The 24,535-nt window shown below is 41.8% G+C and overlaps 1 protein-coding gene across 1 annotated transcript in view; it reads left to right on the forward strand.

Annotated features, from left to right (window-relative positions):
- PTPN11 (protein tyrosine phosphatase non-receptor type 11) overlaps window positions 1-12,940 on the forward strand; it is a 38,198-nt gene extending 25,258 nt beyond the window's left edge. The window contains exons 10-16 of the mRNA XM_084648712.1: window positions 2,012-2,143; window positions 3,553-3,707; window positions 3,879-3,946; window positions 4,845-4,996; window positions 8,465-8,577; window positions 9,986-10,087; window positions 12,715-12,940. Coding sequence (XP_084504838.1) covers window positions 2,012-2,143; window positions 3,553-3,707; window positions 3,879-3,946; window positions 4,845-4,996; window positions 8,465-8,577; window positions 9,986-10,058 — 693 coding nt within the window. The 3' untranslated portion in view covers window positions 10,059-10,087; window positions 12,715-12,940. The remainder of the gene's footprint in view (window positions 1-2,011; window positions 2,144-3,552; window positions 3,708-3,878; window positions 3,947-4,844; window positions 4,997-8,464; window positions 8,578-9,985; window positions 10,088-12,714) is intronic.
- Window positions 12,941-24,535: the final 11,595 nt, after the last annotated feature.

Here is a 24,535-nt window from a genome sequence, read left to right on the forward strand (position 1 = left end):
CTATGTGACAGGTTCCCTCTGTACAGAGTGCAGTGAAGAAAGACCAGCTGGCCCATTGGAAGGAGCTGTGCCTTGGCTTCTTCACTCCTGGAACAAAATTAAGAGATTTTGGGTGGCTTCAAAGGAGTCCTGCTTCAGAGCACTCTCAGGATCCTGTAACTTCTGTGATGTTTGACCAAGTGGGCCAGGCTCATCTTGACTTTCAGTTTTTGCTCTGTCTTTCATAAAGGATTGCTAGATGCTGCTGCCGCTCTAGCAATAGCCATTTTGCAGAGGCTTCACGCCTTGTTCCACCAGTCAACACTTCTGCTGCACACTCCCCAAGTTTCTTGGCACCTCTCTCTCAATCGTGCCGGTCTGCTCTCCACACTAATGACGTAGCCCTTTAAAATGATTCAGTAATCAGATTGTTAAAGTGCTGCATCATGTGTCCAGGGTTTTTGAGAGATGCTTCAGCCTTTTCTCTTCAGTAGACACTGATTGCTGGCCTGATTGGATATGACACCTCAGGCCAAGGTGCTTTTTGATATGCAGGAGGTAGAGGGAAGTATCTTTCTCAGAGAGGATGACTTTAGGAACAGTTTGCTTCAGGCAGTAGGGGATCCTGAAACTGGCTCAGATCTATCTAGGACTCTTAAGACTGCAAAATATGCAGTAGGAGAAGCAAACTAAAGCACATCATTACGAATTAAAATAATTCTCTCTCTCTCTCTCTCTCTCTCTCAATAATTGTCCCCACCTTGTCTCTCTCAAATTAAAATAATGCAGTCTTGGAAGGGATCCACTGAGTTGATGTACAATGCATCCCCTTTCCCACACTGATGACTCTTTAAGATTACACATTACCGTTGAGACTCTTTATGCCAGCAGCTGCTTCCTTGTTCAGGATCGTGCATTAAAACTGCAAATTGTTATCTCTGTCTGCTTAAATACAAGATGTGGGTTTCAGGGCAGCTTGTGCTTTTTGCAGAAAATACAAACAAACAAACAAACAAAGAAAAACCAAAGCTTAGATCCAAAGCATCCTGGCAAATGTTTATGCATCCAGCATAATATCTTCTCATGTTGGCAGCAAGATCCTTTCCTCTGTTGTGTTTTCTATCTGCCGTTGAGTTTTGGCAGTGAAATTATTGACCTTCAGATGCACATTTATGGAGAAGTTGTTCCCTACAGCAATCTGTGGGTGGTCTGTGTTTGATATTGCTAGAAAATCTGTCTCTGTCTACTACAGATGGACTAGGCTTGCATTCTTAGGTTCTCAAGAATTATTGTATCTAGCTATTCCCTATTACTGTTTCACTTGGTTCTGGAGGACTTGCTCCTTTTTATATGGAATACATCATCACAGACTATAGAATAGTCTTCCAAGGGAAGTGGAGCACTCTGAACCAAGCTTACATAGCAACAGAGACAGCATTCTGCACCCCATGGAGAACAATTCCTCATTGCTTGGTGGATGACCTGAAGAGCCCAGTGAACCTTCTGTGCTCTGATTTCTAAATGAGGTGAAGGACAAACTTCTTCCAAAAATGGCCCGTTCCTTTGACTTATGTTAAAATTAGCTTTAAATATTAGGTTTTAGAGCTACTTGTGAGGTTAATGCATTCCACTTGAAGTTTTCCATGTATTAAAAGTACTTCTGAGGTGAGTGTGTCATATGCTTCTAGGCTTTCCTCTTCGCTGTCACTGTGATGTGGTTTTTTTGTTTTTGTTTTGTCCTCTGCTGAAGCTAACATCATCAGGAATGGTGCCAGAAAGCAAACCCTCCTCCCCCAATCTATCCTTATTGTCTTGGACCCTCTGAGCTTTCTTACATTCTCTTTTCTCCCCCATCTTGCACAGGAAAAAGCAATATTCACCCTGAATGGACTTTGGGTGAGACAGGCAAACCTAGCTTTGCCTGTTAAGCTAGTCTTAGCAAATCTGCACCATGCTAGTAACTATCTGAACTTTGTATTTATATAGACCATGAAATCAGATAGTAATTACTTTTTTTTGTCCTATCTTCCAGAGTAAGTGTGTCAAGTACTGGCCTGATGAATATGCGTTAAAGGAATACGGGGTTATGCGTGTTAGGAATGTTAAGGAAAGTGCAGCTCATGACTATACGCTAAGAGAACTGAAACTTTCTAAAGTTGGTCAGGTAAGTATGTCAGTACCTTTTCTTTTTTCCCTTTTTTTTTTTTGGTTAGTCCTTTAGAGTTTCTAACAAATATTCATCTTCTAATTTAGGCTGCAAAAAATAATTGCTGAAAGGACTAAACCTTCTATTGGCCACAAAGAGAGAGTCCAGGAACAGGCTTTTAGTTTTAATAAATCAAGCCCGGTCCCCCTCTTTGAGGCTCGAGTTCTAAGTCAAGGAATTTGGTCTTCTGAGCTTGGAATAATGTCTTTATTCTCCAGATTCTTGTAGCCAATATTTAAGCACTTCAGCAGAGAACATGTCTCTGTAGATTTACTGGGAGACCCGAAGTTAAGGTGATCTTGCCCTTAAGTGCAAACCAAACCATCCTTCAATCTATTTAGGTGCTCACATGTGCCCCTTCACTATAGTATGAGTGCCTTGCATCACCTTCATTCGTAAGGTACCTGTGCAATGACTGTTGTTAGTCTGCTCCTGATGTGGGAGCCTTCCTGTTCGCCAGTACCAGAGCAATTCACTACTGCCATATTGCCAGGTTTAATTGTTTTACTGTTTTATTTTTCTTACTTATTCTGCAGTACGCAAAAGCATGCTAAGTTTGGGTATATAGCCCAGGGTCGTTGCCCTGAAGAGCTTAGTCTGTGACCGAAGGAGCTGCATACCGATGGGGTGGCAGTGAGGGAGGAGATAGCCGTGGTTACTGTATGTGATTATGCAGCAGAAGCATGTGCATGGCGTGCTTGACTTACGTATGAATGAGAAGGAAACTGACTTTTCTTGAAAGTGTTAGAAGTGACTCTCAAAGGAAGGATTTGAAGGATGGGAGGGTGTTAGGTTGGCAGAGCATTCTATGTGTAGGGGAGAGGGTGGAAAAAGGTGCAAAAACTGCTGAGGGATAAGCAAACAGGTTGCTTAGGCTGATGTCACTGGCAGAATGAGACCATGAATGGTGGGTGGGGTGGGAGGAGAGCACAACGTGGTAAGAGACTAAGACCTTGATTCAGCAAGTACGAAAGCATGCAGATCATCCCACTGAAGTTAGGTTAGGTCAGGTCAAGGTTGGGGGCAGAGTCCTAAAGGTGAGGACAAGAAGCTAAAGATTGATGCAGTAGAGAAGCAGGGAGCCATGAAGGGATTCAAGAAAGCAGATGGCATGGTCAGATTGCCAGGCCAGGAAGAACTATTGTGGAGGCTGTGTTCATCTGGAGTGGAAGGAAGCAGTGTGGGTGTTGGGGAGGCTAGAGAGAAGTTTACTGTAATCAAGAGGAATGCATGGCCTTTTTAGTTTTTGATCCGTTGTGTTTTCCTTTTTTAAAACCAAGACTGATTCATCCTGAGTAAATGGATGCTTTTGGTTGGGTTTCTCTTGATATATTTTTTCCACACGTGTGGTGGTGGCTCTTTTTCAGGGGAACACTGAGAGAACAGTCTGGCAATATCACTTCAGAACCTGGCCCGATCATGGAGTACCCAGTGATCCTGGTGGTGTCCTTGACTTCTTAGAGGAAGTCCACCACAAGCAAGAAAGCATCGCTGATTCAGGACCTGTTGTGGTGCATTGCAGGTACAATAATGCAACTTATTTCCTAGCGTCTGCAATAAGCTTCTTCTTAATACCATCGTCTGGAAGTCCAGTACATCTTTATACTGGACACTTATTTAGGTTGGGCTACTCTGACTTTATTGCCTATTCAGAAAGGAAACCATAATCACTTCCTAATTTTTTTTTTGACAGCGCTGGGATTGGACGAACAGGAACTTTTATTGTGATTGATATTCTTATTGACATAATCCGAGAAAAAGGTAGGTCCCCAGTTTAGTTTCTTCACAAGTGCTGTGAAAGTGCCATTATCTGTGAGAAGGAGACAATTGGTGAAGATCAGGAAGAAGCTGCAAAGTGTATGTTTGTGCCTGGCACAAATCACATCCTTTGAGATGTGCTCCCATTGACCCCAAAGGGATGGGAGGGTGTTAGGTTGGCAGACCGGTGGCCAAAGCCCAGAACGAGGATTTTGCATTTCACCTACAGTGATTTTGTAAATTCCATATTTTTTTGCTGGCATACCCAATTTTTGCCAGCACCTTTATTCTGCGACTATCCATTTGTACCTACGGTTTGCCATCTTTGCTGTCGAAAGCATTTTAATGATCTTGGTTTCCTATTTGCAAGGGCAAATTGTGAGGTCTTCTTCTGAAGTTATAGTGGACAGACAATGCCATGTTAATATCCCTTTATATAACTCAACATAAAGTTAATACTATACTGATATAAGGCCTTTCCTGATCTGAAGGCTGCTTATCGCTTGTCTCCTTTCTCAGCTATGGTGGAGTGAACTTTTTTTCTTTAAGTTCCAAGTATTCCACCTTTACCTTGGTGCCTCTGTATTATGATAAACATTTTCAGCTGAAGACTGGATGTGACTTCATTTGGAGTCTAATATGGCAATACAAAGTGACGGTTCCTTCATCCTCCAGAACAGCGTGATATCTTGTCTTTACAGTACTGCAAGTTTATGTACAAATGGCTAAGCAAGGCTGTCAAACTTAGATTTCCACACCAAATCATTATTACAGGAGTGCCCAAATGTGCTGTGTGTTTTATATTCACAAGGGGAAACAGAGTCTCTGTCCCAAAGAGTTGACAATTAAACAAAAAGAGCGTGTGTTACACTGCTGCCCTAACACTGGTGGTCTCTTCTAGGTGTGGACTGTGATATTGATGTTCCAAAGACCATTCAGATGGTGAGATCGCAGCGGTCAGGGATGGTTCAAACAGAAGCACAGTACAGATTTATTTACATGGCAGTACAGCACTACATTGAAACGCTACAGCGTAGAATTGAAGAGGAGCAGGTATGTTGGTCGCAAACCTACCACGGTCTTTGTGCAGTGATTCTGATTAGGAGCTTGCTGCGATGATGGGAACAAGCAGAATTGCCCTATTGCCGTCTGACTTTTTGAGGCATATCTACTGTATGTTGATTATATATATATCATGAAAAGGCTTGTTCTATTACACTATTCATTCAAAGAGCTTTACTATCTATTTCAAGTCACTATCTTAAAAGACTTGTTGAAACTGAAGGATTTAGATAATTCTAAAGTAGTAAGAACACTTAGTTTTCGGCCATCTAGGAGTGGGAGAAGATTCCTCCATCACTATTTCTACCTCCAGTATTTTCATGGAAGGTGCAGCAACATCTGTGGCCCAGTCCTGCATTCCTAGTGCACTCAGAACTCTTATTAACTTCACTGATTAGGTTAGGATGTGTAAGGAATGAAAAGTAAGACTCTCAGTCTTAATAAAGAAGACTCCCTTCTGCTTCATTGTATGTAACCTGGATTTCAAGAGTTATTTCAAGTCTCTCCATTAAATCTCTGTTTGACGTGTAGTAATTGTATTCGATCAGCAGTCACGGCAACATCTGTTTTGGAAGTCTAACGTTTTAAGTGTTTAGTGATTAAAAGGTGGATATGTTGGGCTTAGTTTAAGTCTTTGGAAAGAAATATTTTTAAACAATGGAGCCAATGTTATTGCAGCAGAATAGCCAAGGAAGAGAGAGCATTTAGAGCAGACCCCCTCGGAACAAGGTAGAGTGACTGCATTGGAATGAGCGTTGGTCAGCTCAGGATTAGTTAAAGTGGAATCATGGAGGTATTCCTTGCTCTGGAAAGCTCCAGCCTCCCCAAAATGCCTTTGCAGATTGTTTATATTGTGTTGTGATGGAGCGTTCGTTCTTTTTCTGTCCTTTTCTTCCTTGGCTCTTTCATTCTTTCAATCCTTACCCTAAATGACTGCCATCCTGGGTTCTTAGCCTTGTCTGGAACAGCAGGGGCTGTTCTCCTCTGCAGTTCTCCATACTGCTGCAACGATTATATAGCTAAAGCTACTGATCTTTCTCCCTCTTCCAAGACTATTCACACCATCTGTTACACACCTAATCACCACCTGCAGAACAGGAGTCCCCAGGCGCTTCAAACATTTTTCTTTTATGACTCTGTCCTACCTTGCCTTAAAGCTCACTGAAGTTTGAAAATGCACGGAGTTCTCTGCAAAGCTCTTACCCTCAAATATTATATATTGTTCAATACACTTGCAGCCCTTCACTAAATTGCCTCTACTGTCTCTTGGCATTTGTTTTTAGTTCCAATATAAATGGAACTAATGCCTTTAAATAGCATCTGATACTAGAACAGAGGAATCTCTCTCTCCTGTGATGGTCAGATTAAATCTGTAGTCATGTAAAATTTATACTACTGTGCTAAAATGGTAACAAGACTTAAACTGGATTCTAAGCTTTTCTTTACTCTAATACAGTAATAGTGCTTCTAGTTTTGGACTAAAAAGCCCTTTGAAGCTCTTGTAGGAAGCTAATGTGATCCTGAGCAGCCTTGTGATGACCTGATGGTGCTCCACATGTGCAATGAGAGAGAAGAACAAAAATGGATGGAAATGGGTTGGGAGCAGCAGTAGACTGAAGGAAGCAGCTAAGTGTCTTCTGTCCCCAATTTTCAGTTTATTTGGGGGGTGAAATTTACTGTTTCCGTCATCCTTTCTGCCAGTGGAACAACCTCCCCTCCCAAAAAAATAGTTGTGGAAAGAAAAGCAAGTTCAGTATCTTATTCTTGCCCTAATTCAGAAAATGTGTTGAGTCGTTTGCCCAGCTCTACTCTAGAAATCTTCCCTGTTTCCTTTCGGCATTGAGAGCCTCTGGAGTCTCGATGTAATCAAGTAGCATGTTAAATATTGCCTGTCTCTTCTGGATATATGAAAACTACAAAGTAAACTTGTTTGGTTAATTTTCTTCTTGGAAGCAGTAATTTTTTTTTTTATAACACTGAAGTAACTTGAGTTATTATTTCTAATGAGGAATAATGGAAATGTGGTAGGAATAATTAAACTAAATAGGAGAAATAATTATAACGAATTAGCGAAGTCAGAGGAAGAAAAGCCTCAGATTTACATCTTCATGGTTTGTTTTCTCTAATTTAGTCAGATCAAAGAACAGAGCAGACTCTGATTCTGCTTCTCTGCTGCTTTTACACTTAAGATACGCCTGCCGGTTGAATTGGCATTTATCACAGGGTTAGAAGAATTCAAAATCCAATTTTAGCCTGCAGCATAAAATTGACCTTTACTAGCTGTGTCTAGGTGAGAGGTGTGAACCTCACAGATTCTAAAATTGGGGCAGCGTCTGAACCTTTATTCCCCTTAAATCTGATTTTTGGAAGGTTACAACAACTAAATACTTAGTTTTGACTCGTGGTCCCTGCCAAGTGATTTGTCAGGAGAAGGTGGGAGGCGGAAGTGGTAGAGAACATCCCATTTCTAGTGGCAGCTACATATAGCAAGATAGGCTGAGGTTTTCGGAATTGCCTTAATGGGAATTAGGAATCCAAGGCTATGTCTTTACTGAAAACACTATGGTGGCATTGCTGCGGCTGCCCTGCTGCAGTGCTTCCGCATAGGCGCTCACGACAGCAATGGGAGAGGTTCTCCCGTTGCTGTGGTTAATCCTCTCGAAGGCGGTAGCTAGGCCTACGGAAGAATTCTTCCATCAGCCTAGTGCTGTCTACACCGGGGATTACGTTGGCCTAGCTACGTCTCTCAGGTAGGGTTTTTTCACACCCCTGAGGGACATAGGTATGGGGATGTATTTTTTTCAGTGTAGACCTGTCCCAAGTCTCCTAAGATGCTTTGCAAATCTCAGTCATAGGATTCATTGGATCATTAGGTGCTGCTGGTCTGAGCACTTCAAGAATACACCTTGGAAAAGTCTGGAGTGGGGCTTGCACTCGTACTTGACCGTTTAAACCTTGACTTTGGTGTATATTTAGCTATTGTTAATGTCTATCCTAAACTGGAGAATGATGCCCATTTGCCCTAGAGACCCACTGGCTGACACTGCCTACTGTACGATGAAGGGCGGATCTTTTTGCCAGGTTTGGATGAAGAAAATACATTCATGTTCATATTCACGTGTGTGAACTCATGAAGTTGGCACATCTGGTTTGAGACGGGGGGCGGTGGGCGGGCAGGCAGGCAGGGTTTGAGCATTCTGTGAAGATTTTTACCAAAAGCTGCCAATAGATTACCTCTAGCAATATCCAGACTGCATGTTGTAGTGACAGAAGTGAAATCTTTCAGGCTTTAACTTTTATATAAAATAAAAAATCTCTTTTCTGGGAAAAAAGTAGGTTTGGCTAATTTATATTTAATTTCTTGAACTTTAGATCTGTTCTCTTCTCTTCTAAAAATGTAGGGTTCTGTTTTCATTGACCATTCTAAACCTGTTCAATTTTTGTGTTCCCCTTTTTCAGAAGAGTAAGAGGAAAGGGCATGAATATACGAACATTAAATATTCTTTATCGGACCAGACAAGCGGGGATCAGAGCCCACTTCCACCATGCACTCCGACTCCAACCTGTCCAGAGTAAGTAGCAATTTCTCAAAGTATACAAGTGAGTTCTGAAATGCCTGTGAATTCAAGCAGATCCGGCAATAGAGAGTCAAATTGTGGACTGTTTTCCTCGTAAAAGTTTATTTCTAATCCTAGAACAAAGAGGAATTTCCTGAGCAAACTCTTGCTCTCTTTCTCTACTCACTTTCACTTCAGGGTCCTTTATTAATTTTTTCTGGTGTCCTCACAAACGGAATTTTTCAATCATGCACTGATTTTTCATTTGACATAAGTGGGGCCTTGGTGATAAACAGTGGTTCTCAACCAGGGGTTTGGGAGCCTCTGAGGGGCCCGCGAGCAGGTTTCAGAGGGTCCGCCAAGCAGGGCCAGTGTTAGACTTGCTGGGGCCCAGGGCAGAAAGCCGAAGTCCCACCACATGGGGCTGAAACATGGGGCCCAGAGCACTGGCACCCGAGGCTGAAGCCAAAACCTGAGCAACTTAGCTTCCCAGGGGCCCCAGTCAGTTGCCCTGCTTGTTACCCCACAATGCCGGCCCTGGGTTTTATATGTAGAAAACCAGTTGTTGTGGCACAGGTGGGCTGTGGAGTTTTTATAGCACGTTGGAAGAGTGGGGTGGCTCAGAAAGAAAAATGTTGAGAATCCCTGGGTTAAAACATATGAAAAGGATATCTTGGGTGTGAAGCACTTAGATCTGAAAAATATATCGGCTCTATTCATAGAGCACAAATTGTACATGGGTCCCTGCAACCACCAATGAATAGAGGAACTGTTTAGCAAGCATACATCAGTATTGCCTAACAATAGTTTAGGACAGAAAGTAAAGAATACCATACCCCATTGAAATGATCTGTCTGTCTTTTGTGTATTTCTACGATGACAATTACTGTGGTATCTGAGCTTAGGGGAAATGTAGATTGAAAGAATTCAGTGACCGAGGTTAGAATTTAGCCAGGACACCAAGGTTAATACCTCCATACTTGAGGGTGCAGTGGTGAAGAAAAAGGCCCCTGGTTCTCAAAAGCTTGGCCGGAAAGGTAGGAGAAAATCCGTTAATACTTTGTCATTCTGTTTCCCTACTGTGTTGGGTTTTCTTGTTAACCTACTCAGTGACTAGAATTGTAATAAGATTGCGATGCCACCCTCTTGTAATCTTGACTTCAGCCTGTCCCAGGTTTTGTGCTGACTTAACTCTGTGCAACCGTATTGATGTTCAAGTGGGCAACTTCACTGCTTGCATGGAGTGGAGTTGTCACAGAATCTGCCCCCATTGACTGGGTCATGCAGCCAATATTCTGAATCCAGATGCTCTGTGCTTTGAAGTGAATTGAACAAGTTATTAGCTAACTTCATTGAATCGTGTACAGGTATTTATTTTGTAGTAAACCTGACCTTTTTTCCCTATAAAAATCTGTCATTTTAGAATGAGAGAAGACAGTGCTAGAGTCTATGAAAACGTGGGGTTGATGCAGCAGCAGCAGAAAAGCTTCAGATGAGATGTGCAGAAACTTCCCCGCGAAGGAAGGTATGTGCATTAAAATTCTAGTATGATCTGGCCGAAAGCTGCTTTTATTGCACTATGGCATATTTTAACATAATCACAATTCAATCATGAAATGGATTTAAGCCAAGAATCTTTGCCATAGTGTCAGTTGGTTTAGCAGCTAAAGTATTCAACATCATTTTCACAGCAACTCGATTTACTGATTGAGGAAGGTAATATTTTGGACCCAGCGGAGCCAGATCTTAATGGAAAGAATTCCAATTCCAACACAAAAGTCAGACCGTTCAGAGCAAAGACCAGAGATCAGAGCTAATATGCCACCTTGCTTATAAAGTTTGAACGCAGACTCCCATTATAAGTTAAAATTGGTTTTGATTATTGCACGTCAGCAAGGGTTGCAGGATCTACTGAAACTTTAACTGCTAAACCAACTCACACTACAGAAAAGATTCTTGGATTAAATACATTTCAGAATTGAGACGGTGGCACTCACTGTGTCTGTGGGTATTCGTGAGCGTTGCTGGATTGGGCTGTAAGTGTTTTTAAATCCTCTCATTTTGATCTATTGACTCAAAATGTTTTATGCTCATGTTCCCATTGCTGAGCTGATACAGCTATGGGAGGGTGGCGTGGATGCTGTTCTGCCTCTGACGAGAATTTCTATTTTTGGCACCAATGTAAGAGGCAAGCAAGAATGAGATAAACTTTTAGATTTCAGGAAGAGTCTGCAACAACAGCCACTTTTGTATCACATTGAATAATTTTGGACTTGTAATCTGAGCCAATTTACTCTGGAGGTCAGTGATAGAATAAATATAGGGGGTCCATGAGGTCATTTGTACATGGAGCCCCCTTTCAGAGAATAATTGAACTTTCAAACTTCTTAAATTAAAACTTTGTACAATATATTAGCATATGGGTTTAATGTGCTTATGTGATAGAACACCTCTGCTTTGAAGAGGTGGCTGGGCCAGTAATCTGCAAATATACGATTTTATGTCGGCCTTTATATGATTGATTGTAATGGTCTGTCAGAGCCATTATGGCATAGAAAGGACCCAGCACCCACCCCGACCCAATAGACTGTAACCCGTATCAGAGTTGGAAAGTGGTCCATAAACTGGGCATTTGTTAGATAAGTCATGGTCTGATGATCTGTTTAATGGGTTTTTGCAGTATATCCTGTTCTGGTGTCTACATTTCAATAGCTCCCTAATTAGTATTCCCTACAACCAGGGAACAGTACACATCTTAAAATCCTCTCAGTTATGTATTGCCACCCACTCAGCCCTCAAGGGAGTTAAACTACTAAAACCAATTTTAACTTACAATGGGAGTTTGTCTTCAAACTTCATAAGCAAGATGGAATATTAGCTCTGATCTCTGGTCTTTGCTCTGAATAGCCTGACTTCTGTGTGTTGGAAATGGAATTCCTTCCTTCAAATTTAAGTGAACTGCAGGCTTACAGAAGAAATTACATAGACAGTTCTGAAGACTAAAACATTCTATCTCTGGAACAGATCCAACATAGACAGCTGCAATGTAAGCTTGCCCATGCTGCTTTGGAAGTACGCTTTGATCCTGGCCTACGCTAGGGGACTTGAAGACCACCTAAAGAGACAAGGCAGCAGTCTGTCTAATCCTTGGCCTCTTTACTGACACTGTCAGAAGAGTGCCAACTGTCTTTGTATGATGTGGACAGGTGTCCACAAGAAACTGGACTGAAACCACTGACTGACTTCAGGTCACAATTGGATACGAATGACTTTGTCATTGCCAGCTCAGGGCAGATTGGAGCCAAAGCTCTGGAGTAGGAAGTGAAGGGTCTTCATCCTATTATTGATATAATATCACTAAATTAAACCCTTACCATCACTCAAATAAGTACTTGGATTTTGTCTTACACTATATTTAAATAAAGAAAAGGAGTACTTGTGGCACCTTAGAGACTAACCAATTTAGTCTCTAAGGTGCCACAAGTACTCCTTTTCTTTTTGCAAATGCAGACTAACACGGCTGTTACTCTGAAACCTATATTTAAATACGTATCATTTTTTGGCTGCTCCCCAGTCAAATGTAATTGGATATATTTGTTTCACTCTTTCTGGTTCTCATAAACTAGCCTACTACTGTTGTTCTCAATTGGAAACATTGCAATTTGAATTTAAGTTTTAAGTGAACTTTATTCTAAAGTTAGGTTTCTATATTCTTTTGATGCATTCTTACGTTTTGGGCCAGAGCTACCTTATGGTGACCCTTTCAAGAATTAACAGTTTAGACTTTTTTTTGTTGTCCAAGCCAACTGAAATGCAAAATGAACAGCGTAAATAGTGAAAAGTAAATTAGATCTTAATTCTTTCAGCTTCTGCACTAAGAAGTTGGTAATCTTCTTCCTTTTGTGTTAAAAAAGGACTTCAGACCTGTCACTGTCCCTTTGACAGAACATGTTTACAATTGTACAGTAAACATGGAACAGGTGGGATATGCCACTCCACATGAAAGTTGGGAGAAGACCAGACTATATCTCTTTAAACTGATGGATGCCTCTATGTGAAGTGTCAAAATGAAGTATTTCCATGTAAATTCAGAATGATGAATTATTATAGTATATGGTTCTAAAGAGCTTTTAATTTTTTTCCCTTTCCCAGAAATGAATATTGTTTTTTAAAAAAGGTCAAGAAAGAGATGGAACAAGCTTCACATGAAGAGTGAACTTTGAAGGCTTGGTACCTTTTTATTTATGGTGTTTAACCCTTCAATAATAAGCAAAACTTAAGACCATCTAAAGATCATAATATCCTTTCTCGCCAATACCTGATTTACAATTGCTCATTTTTCAAATAAAAAGGAAATCCTCTCTACAATGTAGAAAGATATTTTGTAGAATCTTAATTGTGAATCCAGCCAACTGTTAGACTGGCGTTCGTTTCCTTCAAATAGCATTTTTGTTTCAAAATCTGGTTATTAGCATTATTTCTTCTCAGAGCAGTTGTGGGGATTTTTTTTGAGTGGGGAAGCCGATTATATAAAAATAAAATACTAATGGGAACAATTCTTGATTGTTCGAAGACAGTGGATCACCCACATTAATAGTCAGCTACATGATAAAATTAGTCCTAATACATTTCAAACCTGGTCTGAGTTTGACAGGGGGGAGCAGTTAATCTTTGAGATGAAGGTGTTTTTTGTGACAGCTGAGTTGCTGGCTGGGCTATTTTTGAGTAACTACAAAAAGTACCCTTTGTATCAGACTAGAACGTTCTCTAGACGACCTGTACCCCAGAGACCAATTTACAGCCACTCTGTCGAAAAAAGAAAAAAGGCAGCTGTCTAGCAGCTGTGGGGACGCTGCCGATGTGAATTTTTCAGTGTTCATTTACTAAGCAGGAGCTCTGACCTGTGGAGTTGAGACATTTTAGGAAGCTCCACAATGACCCTTGACATCGTATTAAAACGATGAAACTAGTAACCCCCTATGCAGGCTGTTACCTTAGGCTGACGAACCCCGTCTTAAAAAATACAGTTATTAGGCCTTCTGGTTCTCAGTAAGGCCTTACACTAATGGCGGTAGCCTGGGGAAAAGGACTCTATGGAAACTAGCTATCACCTAAAATTGCCTTAATGAAAAGGGCAGCGCAGGTACCAGTCAACAGCCTCTTGTTCTGGTCTGTTTCATCAGGCAGGAGTTTCATTAACATTCTGCCTAAAGTGCCTTTCAGAGCCACATCCAATTTGCTGTCATGTTTTAATTAAAAAAAATACTGCATCTATCTCTAAAAACACTTCTTTGATTGTTATTAATGAAACAAAATCCTCCCAGAGTGACGTCAGCAGTGAGAGATGCTGTTCCAGTGCCATGGGTTTCTTCATCTGCAGAAGAAGGGCTGTAAACGCCTCTCAGTTTCCTGCATGAAAGAAACTTTGCCCTGTCCTGTTGTCTGAATCTGGATCTCCCATTGGAGCCTATAGCAGCTGAGTGTGTGCTCATGGCAGGATGGGGCTCGAGGAGTGTCTTAGTCCAGTGGTGTCTTAGCAGCATCTTTCCCCTCACTGCTGGTGGAGTTCTGAGAATTGTGGTGACGCCATCAGGTAGTATTGAGGAATTATCATCATTTTTATTTAGAGTGTGCAGATAATGGTAATCTCTGCACTGCATTGCTGTATGTGCAGTGAGGGTGCTGGAGTGATGAAGTTACATTATTGGCCATATTAGTGAAATTACACAAAAGCCTGGAATGTAATTAGTGCAGCATTTGTGTTCCCTACATTGATGTGGGGATTGCATTAGCTTTCCCTGAGAATGCTTTGCAATGTCAAATGCTTCACATTTTGTGTTTTGTCTGAACTGAATGAAGGTGCATCTTAACTTTACGCTGAACTTTGTTACTTTGCCTCTTGTACTTTGTTATAATACCTCTTTGTCTTCTGGTCCTGGAACTCCTGTCACCAGCACACCATAATATTTGTGTCTTAATGTCATTGTCTATAGCACAGTCGTTAATATTTGCACCCTCTGTAGAGCTAAAATTCTTATGGCTTGATGAAAGGATAGTCCGTTTTCATCTACTTGTGTTCGTTCAGTCACAAATAGAATATTTGCTTTATGTCCCCTTCCTTCCCCAGCCTCCGTGTACAGTTTCATCATGTTGACGTTTTCTGCAAAGGTTAAATAGGGATCATTTAAGTGCCAAGTTGTGATTTTGAATTGAGTAATTCAATAACAGTCTAAATATCTGTTAATCGAAAATTTTGTGTAGCATTATGTGGTGCTATATTTCCTTGGATGCTGCCAGGTTTTAAATCAGGAGGAAATGGAGAGCATGTTCAGGATTAGAAATAGTGTATATCAAAATGAAAGTTCAAAGGAAGATCCTCTAAGCAGTAGCTTATGAACTGCACTAATGTGACTTGTCCTAAAGATTGACTTGTATTGGCTGCAACCAATAATATAGTGATGTATTCAGCATAAAGTTGCCTATCATAAGATAGCATTTAAAGTCTGTGGAACTCAGCTCTGTAGTTATTTGTTCTTGGAACTGGGGAAATCTCATTTGTCTAGAATGTGTGTTAATCTTAAAGAGCACATGATGGATGAATGTGTTTTGTTTTGTTTTTTTAAATTAGAAAAGATTCCAAAAGATTGTATGCTAGGGAAAGCTGTTTCTTTTGCATTGGAGTGTCTAGCCCTGCTGAAAACCAAAGGGGGGGATCTTGCAAGTTACAAACCAGCTGCCTTTCAAACATAGCCGACAGAGGGGTAACTCTTTTAGTGTGTCTTTCTCTTTTAGTATTATTTTAAACATTGGTTGTTTTATTACAAATCAAACAAAAGATATAAATGTTCTGTGGTACAGGGGGAAAATGGATACTTGGGTTTCATTTAGTATTTTTAGTGGGTTTTTAAAAACGAATGTAACATCACTGTACAAGCTATTGCTGTAATAATGGAATGGAAAAGGGATACAGTTTTGAAGTGTTCTATTGTAGAAGACTTTATACCACAAGGGAAATTTAAACCAATTCCGAAGGCACAATATTGTATGCCAGCAAGAATCTGCTGCAGACCCTCATTTACTGAATGTTTTATAACACACACTTTAATTTCAGGTAACCTTTATTAGGACTGATTAATTCTTCTATTGACCAAACTTTTTTTTTCTCTTGAGGTATGTGTGTTCAAAAATACAACTTCATTAGCTGTATCCTAGCTATACAGCTTGTTTCCTTTTTCATTGTAGGGATGGGATAGATCAAACAGTTGGTACTAGGACAGTTTTTTCATAACTTCATTATTTCAAATTAATTTTTATTTTTTTTCCATTTTAAAATAGCAAAACATGTAATTAATTGCAGACCTGGTTATTTATGACACTATTGTGATTTTTTTATTACAGTACTACAGGCTAATGGAAAAAAAAGATCCTTTATTAGGTGGACTAGACCGTACATTTATTTTTTCCTGCAATGTATGAAGTATTGTACCAGAGTATTAAATGAAATGTAATATTTTATTGAAAATCTCTATCCTTTAAAAGGAGGACATTTAGGATGTCATCAATTTGATGTGAATCATGTAAATGTTAATAATGATGCGCTGTTTTATTATACATTTAGTGTTTCAAAAGACTCACTTATTGCCTTTTGCCCACATACATTCTGTAGATCATTTACAATTGTCAAAATGTGACATTAAAAGACTAGATCCTGTATAGAAATATTAGTGGTGGTTCATTGTTTTCCCTGCTGGTATTTATGGGTGTTAGTTCAGCTGCTTTTTGAGCTGCGCTGTGATTTTTATTGCTGCAAGGTTATATTATCAGAATAAAAGCATATTTGTAAACAGCAGAGTTAAAAATTAGGAATAAAAATAATTTTTCTTATAAGATGGTTTTTGACCATTACTCCAACTCTTTTTCTGTAGCGCTTATATTAAAGTCAAGGTTTCTTTTGTTAGGTAACCCCACTCTAGACTGGGAAGAGGTTCTGATCTAAGTCCAGTCAGCCTCCCTCCATGGTGTAGCTCTGTGTTATGTAGAGGGCCTTTGCTCCCCACAAGAACAGCTTGAGCACAGCGAAGCTTCTTTTGTAATATATGGTATTTCAGTGTTATTAACCCACTGCTTTTACTGCCCACTGCAAATTGGATAGCCCTGTAGCAAAACACTCAGTTCTATCTCAGTACAACTCATCCATTTAACTTCCAGAGGCCTGTGATTTTTTGTGTGCCTCATCGGACATGTACAAGAGAGTCTGGTTTCCCTCCTCTCCCTTTGTGGACATGTGCCTGGTTGACTGGACCTGTGTAAATCTGCTGCTGTTTGCACTCAAATAGTGCAGGGAAAATCCCTAAAGCCATGATGGGCAATAGCTTCCTCTCCAGCTGAATGTTTAATGTGTTGCTGAACCCTTTTAAAGGGAGAAGGGAATATAAAGTTCAGTGGGGAGGAGAAGAGAGAACAGAGGTCCCACCCCTCCCTTTGTGTATTTGGGGAACTTCATTTGAGTACTGTAGAGGGAGGGAAGCTGCTGCTTTCATTTATTTCTGATGTTTTCTTCTCCGAGCTGCTTCCTTGTTTCTTGCAGAGATGTCGACTATACCGCTCACGTCTGCAGGGCTCTGATGTGTGCCAGCACCCCGCAGTGATTCAGAGGAGGTGCTGGTGCTTTTGGAGGGGCTGTGCTGCACCTCAGGCTTCTTTCTGCCTGCTGCTGCTGCGGCCCTTCAAAAGCTATTGAAATCCTTGGATCTCTGAAGCACTTGGAGCAGGGTGCATTTAAAATCCAGTGCTCTGCCTGTTCCCTGGAGTGGAGCAGAGGATATGCGTGCCCCCAAGCCTAAATACAGCAGCTCAGTCTAATTTTAGACCTACCAACCCAGGCAGTATCACACCATAAAAGCAATTGGGAACTAACTCTTACTCAGTGTTTTGTTACCATTGTTGGCTCTCCAGAACCAAGCAGCCTGCAATATTGAGTCTGTTTCACAGTAATATGAACTAATTACAATGAATGGAACAATGACACTGAGTCGAACCCCTTGGTAGATTGTGCTTGCAGATGCTGATCTGTGGAAATATAAATGAGCCAATCTGTGCTCTTTAAGAAGCAGGCGCTGCATTGCGATATGGACAGCGTGAGGAGACGCCAGCTGGACACAGAGGAAATATCAGCCAAGTTTGTTGTAAAACAAACTCAGTCTCAAAGCAATGGAAAGGCATAAAAATAATCCACTGAAATATCGGGAAGAAAGCAAATCTCCACTGCTGGAGCCTTTAAATACAAGCTGAATTCAAATGAGGACAGTAGCCACGTAGAGCATCTCTGTTTTAAGATTATAATCCTGCAGGGTAAGATGGTATGAATGTGTCTAACAAGGGCGCGTTGGGTTTGGATCCACTTTTCTGTATTACATGATAAATGCATACCACTTAGGGGGTTAGAGTGATTCAGTCCAGTTTGAGAACTGTACTTCAGAAATCAGAATAATCAACAAAGGAATGATTGTCCTTACGGTTAAGGTATTGGGCTGAGACTTAGACTGGTATAGTAATGGCTCCTATCCTGTTCCTCTCACCTTTGCCCCATGACTTCCCTGGACAAATTCTAGTAATATCTTTCCTCCCACACTTATTGTCTTAATCTGTTTTATAGACGTGAACCACACTCCCTAACACACCATCCTGCTGCTCAATATGTTACACACCCAGCTACTTAAGTACAAACAGGCTTCTTTTACTTTGACCGCCCCACCAATCTCTACTCATTTGTATCATCCACTAGTAGCAGCTTGTCAGTAACTAAGATTGAGCCCTGTTGGGCAGTGACTATTTCTTTACTATAGGTGTGTGCAGTCACCTTGCACACTGGGGCCCTCTTACTGAACCCTTTAGGCTTTACCGTGATACAAGTGAATCATTCTATGAATATCTGATAACCATTACAGGAAAATCCTGAGCTTCCCAGGGGGTTCCACCTAATGTTCCGATACAGTGGTGATGAATGAAAAATACAAATACCGAGAAGGGTGGTTAACTAGTTAATGACCATATTGTTGTCTTTCCCCTTGAGACTGCCCACCTGTCCTGTCTTTGGTAGAAACTATATGATACAACAAATTAGGCCCAGATTTTTAAAGGTACTGAAGTGTTGCTGCACTCAGCATTGCAATGCCTAGCTGATTTAGGAGCCAAAATCTCATTTTAAAAAGATTTAGGTGCTTAGTGACCAAAATCCCATTCACAGTCAATGGGGTTTTGGTGTCTGAGTGCCTTAATTCACCTGGAAAATGGGGTTTAGGTTTCTAAATCAGTTAGGTGTTGCCATGCTGAGTACATTAACGCCTTTAAAAATCTGGCCCCTAGTGTTCAGGGTGGGGTACTTAGAAAGATGAATTTCATTGATATTTCTTTATACATTTGGCTGTACAAAGGATCAGACAACCATATAGGTAACAAAATAAACCTGAAAGATTTCAGACCATTGGATTTCAGAAAGGTGGAAAGTGAAGGTGTCCTTTACTCAGCTTATTTGCTGTTTATAATCAAACAATTTGGCACATGTCTGTCTTGCAAAGCACAGCCAGCGTAAGGCTGCTATTTTGTTTCCAGGACGACGTACTTTTCATGTTAAGTCCTTGTACGCTACAGCAGTCTGAGCTTTTAAGCACACCAACACCTAGTCTCTTCGTTTTTAGAGCCATCTTCAGGCACGTTGAATAGTGTCTCTGCTTCATCTGCCTGAAACTTTGTCTGCATTTTGTTAAAGGGCAAACATAAAATATGTATAAACCTCTCTTCATGGTAGTAGTGGAAGAAGTTACCATTGACAGTCATCTAAGGAGGTGACGTTCCAGCCATTTCCAGAGGCACCATAGGCGCATGCCTGACCATGGAGTAGGGTTCATAACAGTTCATTGAGCAAAACTCTGCATGTGAAGAGAACACAGCTCTCTTGAGGAATGTCATCGAGGGGTGATATGCTCTGCTGTACTTCACATGTTTAAATTTCTCTGAACTGTAAGTACATCTACCCCTAACATAAGGGAGATCCTCTGGATCGTGTCATAATGCTTTCCCCCACCCCCTTCTCCTTTTTGGTCTCATTGCTCATTGGGTGGGTGAAATTCTCTGGCCTGCATTATACAGGAAGTTACCATAATGAGCCCTTTGGACCTTAACATCTAGTAATTGTGTTGTATCTAAGCTTAGTTTACAGTCCTGTCTCTTATTTGTCTATACAGCACTACTTTATATATAAAATAAATTGATTAGTAATCTGGTCTTAGTCAGTAACAATAAAATAGTGAGACAGCATTAGTGAAGCTTGATTGCCTTATTAATAAAGTTGCTTTTATTATTTAAGAATAGCACATAACAAGGAGTGAGATTCAGTACTCAATCCTTATGGAACCACATTTGCAGCTGACAACCGTCTGAGCCCAGTTCTGTTTGCTCTGATCAATAACGCAAACTTACTTTCTATAACTTCCCTTTTATCATACATGTGACCGTTACGTGTGTTCCCCTTGTCTGGTACATGTTGCATATTTTTCGTTCCTAATAAAGGCTACACAATTTAACATTATGAGTACATATTATTTGTAAAGCTTGCTAGGGGTTTTGCTCAGTTAATAGGCCTTTACTTAGCAATAGGCCCTTTGGCATACTGGTCAGCAACATGAGTAAATGATATTTGCTGAGTTGTTGTAGCTGTGTTGGTCCCAGGGTCTGAGACACATCCACCTTGTATCCATGATAGTTATACAGCATCTCATTTCCTGCTTTAACCAAGACAGGAGAGAGAAGAAATAGTTAAGAAGCACAAGAGGTAATGTTTATCAAACTGGCACGTCTTGTGCTCCTTCTTTCCCCTTAAGGCTCTTACAGGGAAGGGGGTTAAATGTTCTTAAAATAAGCAAATGGCTACATCTTGGCTGCTGCTTTCAGACCAAGTATGCAAAGCAGCTCACCAATTGGCTACCTTAGATATATTGATTGATTATGCTCACTGTTGATGATGCGTCCGGTTTAGCTCTGCCCAAGGATAGCAAATCTTGTGTTTAATTAATTGTCTCCATGTTGTAAATCAAAGTTTATAGAAAATGTTCAGCTTTTTGTTGTTCCACTGTAATAACAAGAAGCTGGGTGGGGAAAACAGTGTCCCTAATAAAATCTTAATGGAGACTGTATATCATCTTATTGTAGAAGAATGTTTTCAATTGCATTTTAAATAAAGGACAAGCTTTGAAGGGTGAAATCTACAGATTTGGAATGTTAGTTAAATTGTCTAATTTTTTTTCTGCTTAATTCAATACTTATGACAAGTGTGTGTGTGTGTGTGTGTGTGTGTGTGCATGCATCATCTGAACTTCTGGTACCAGATTTTGCATTTTTTGTTTTGTGCCTCTGGCTGGACATGGCGCTCCCAGCTCTGCATCACTAGTAAACCAAACTGACTCAGTAATGTACATGCTAGGCGTTTGGGATAAACCATCACCGTGGGCTGCTGTCTTTCCCAATACTGCGTGTATGGAGCTCCCTGCCTGAAACTTTGCTGCAATGAAGAATGGGCATCTGTGACCCTCTGAAAGTATGACACGCAAAAGAGTCAGTGTCCCAAAAGACAACTTGATTCCAGAGGTGGGAAACAAACTTGAGAAATGCAATGCCTCTGAAGAAGAGCTCTGTGTAAGCTTGAAAGCTTGTCTCAGTCACCAACAGAAGTTGCTCCGATAAAAGATATTACCTCCCCCACCTTGTCTCGTTCATAAATGGAGGCAGTTCCCTTCTCCTAAGTAGTTGGAATAGGATGGATTAGTGGTTGAAGCAGCAGTCTTGAAATTCCTGTGATCCCTGGAACCATGCAGTTCCACTCCCAGATGGTTGACTCAGCCATTCATAAAAATGAGTACCACGCCATTTAGAGTTTGTGTTCCTCAGATGCACCTGAAAAGCTGAGGTCCTGTCTCCTGTGCACAGGTGTTGAATCTCCCATGGCTCCTCATAATAGGTAATGATTTGTGCCGGTTGTTTCACTTTCTCTCCACGCTATAATGGGCAGTGGGTCAATTATTTACCTGCTCGATGTCCTCCAACCCAGAAGTATCTGAATGTGGTGGGGCATGGACATGTGGTTTGCGAGGGACTTTAGGACAGAAGGTGCTATAGAAATGTAAACAGTTTAACTAGCAGCAATTGAGCAGGCAAGAGAACGTGGCAATGTCTCCTTACGCCTCCCCTGGAGAGTAGCAGACTCCCAAGTAAAATGGGTTTCTCAGCATCTAAATCATTGTTCAGTTTCCAGGAACTTGCTTGATAATAGGCTGCACAAATAATGTCTTTACTGTGTTCCATGCCACATGAGGAGTGTTCCTGCTGGTGATCATGTCCAGCAATGAGCTGGGTGTTGCAGTCCAGTGGTCATTGACATGGTCTCCCTTGGTGCCCCCTTGGCCCTACACTCACCTGGCCTCCAGGACTCTGTGTCCGGGCTGTTGGCAGCACAGGTCTGGGTGAGGAGGACTGCAAGAGTCTTTCCCATCCGAGGCTATGAAAGGTCTGAAAAGGAGAACAACCCAACTGTATCAAGCTGGCAGCTGGCTTCCCTTCCCCCATGGAGCCTGCAGCAGGCCGTTGTGCAGTGCCCTCTGGCGGATCACTTGTAAAAGTTCTGAAGTAATTCTTTGGGGTCTGGTCCATCTTCCCCCTCATGGGGCTCAGACAGGCAGTGGTGGTCTTAGCAGTCCCTGTCCTCAACCATGCCCTTCTCTGGGAGCTGGGGTGTGAAGGTCTGTTCCCATGTGAGCTGGGTTTTCCCTTTCTATGCCCTCCCAACCGGCCTGCTGTGCCTTACAGAAGTGACAGGGTGGGACTGCTTGTACTTATAGCAGTTCATAAACCCTTGCCTGGCAGCTCTGGGGTTTGTGCACCCCGCCACATCAACATACAAACCTGGACACCCATCCTGGTTGGGTACGGCATCTTCCGAGTGGAGCCAAAATCTGGTGTCAAGCTCTTTTAAAATCCAGAATTCCCACCCAGTCCACACTTACTTGGCCCTGAGTTGCACCAGCTATCCCTGTTGCTGTGTGTACTGGTGATAGTTCACGGATGCCAAGCGGAGGGAGAAGAACGCAGCTCTTAGCAGGACCCTGCATTTCTTCTTCCTAAAGCTCTGCTCCACATGGTGAATTTTAGTAGGGTACCCTGCTGCTGCTCTGGAAGGCATCTGATGAAAGGGGTGGTTCTGTGAATGGGTATGATCTCCATAAGAGCACGCTCCAGAGTGCTTGGATCCATTAGCCTGCCTGCACCACAGGGTGCTCGTTCCGTTAAGTCTTTTGAAGCCGTTCATTGCATTCTATTGACTCCGTACTGTGAAACGTCTCACGATGATGGAAAGCAGGGAGAGCTGTGTTAATGCTAAAAACAAGAAACAAACCAGCCAGCTCTGTGGGAAATATTGTGACTGTAACACTTTGATCTGGCTGGAGACCAAGAAGCCGAGCGAGACCCTCCTGCTTTCCAATCTTTGCTCTGGGACTGACGCTTCTCATGGCCTGCTCTCAAACTGAGGCTCAGGGAGCGTCTTGGTGCTCCTGCTTATGGCAGGTCCAGATTGTTAGCCAGGAGTTAGAGCCTCTACCTCAGAAACTGGGAAAGAGAAGAGTACAAGTGCTCCTGGAGCAGCAAGTGTGAATGCTCTGCCCCTCACAATGACCTCCGTGAACTGTTACAGCCCTGTGCAGCACAGCGTTGTCCTTCTTCATGGAGCTGGAGGGGACCATCCTCCTGAAGAGCAGAGGGACCGTTTAGCCCTTGGGCTATGCACTTAGACAACCAAAATGCTTTTCTTGCTCCTGTCCGATAAGCTGCTAGCACTCTCAGGCAGACACTGAAGGAATTTTCCTGGTTAAACACATCAGACAGCTGCTCTGATTGAGGTATTCTCAGTAGGCTTGTGTGTAAATAGTAGAGCTATCTGTTGGGGCTTCTTAGACACAAACTCACACCGACTCCCAGAGTCTTTCCCCAGAATGCCATCTTGTTCTGAGTGCATAATATTCACTCAGCACCAGGGCTTTGGAGCTGTGCTCCGGCTCCGCTCCAGCTCCAGGCAAAAACCTGCAGCTCCACTGCTCTGGAGCTTCTCTGCGCTCCAGCTCCGGGCTCCGCTCCAAAGCCCTGCTCAGGAAGAGTGCATTACTCACTGTGCATTGCCCTCAGTTGGATAGCGGTGCGAATTCCCTTAGTCTCTTGTACTTTATTGTATTAATCACAGAGGTTTGCAGTGACCTCAGGAATAGTAATTAGTGACTTTCCGATATATCGCACTCCATTCACATTCATCATGCTTCCAGAGATAATGATTCTGGAGTATTTACAATGCATCAAAGTCGGATGCCGCTCTCTGTATTGTTCAGCCAACCGGGTTGCAAATATGTTGAAGTTGCTTTAAAATATCCTGAGACACTTTTTGCATGTGTAAATGAGGCACTAGAAGGGCAGGGGTTAAGGAAGCCAGGATACTCTAAGGTACGTATGGTATATATTGTATATGATCTTTAACACCCAGGATTCACATAGAGCTCAGAGGATTCTCTGCAGTTTACACCCAGAGATAGGGGCCAAATAGTAAGCTGTTAAGAGTGACAGCTGCTCAAAATGTCTGCACAAGCCTGGGTTTTAGAGAGCTGTTAGGAATTCACTCTGCATACTGTTAAACTGGACTTCCCCATGACCGAGAAGGCTAGCAGTGCTGGGAGACAGATAAGGGACTTGCATCCGCAACTCTTGGGGTAGTTTGCAAGTGGATCAGTAACTGGTTCAAGACAGGAAGCAAAGGGTAGGAATAAATAGTCAGTTCTCAGAATGGAGAGAGGCAAATAGCAGGGGCCCCCAGGGGTCTGTACTGGGGCCAGTCCTATTCAACATATTCATAAATGATCTGGAAAAAGGGATAAACAGTGAA

Source organism: Lepidochelys olivacea, assembly GCF_965140295.1.
Source record: "Lepidochelys olivacea isolate rLepOli2 genome assembly, chromosome: 15".
In the NCBI taxonomy this organism is placed as follows: domain Eukaryota; kingdom Metazoa; phylum Chordata; order Testudines; family Cheloniidae; genus Lepidochelys; species Lepidochelys olivacea.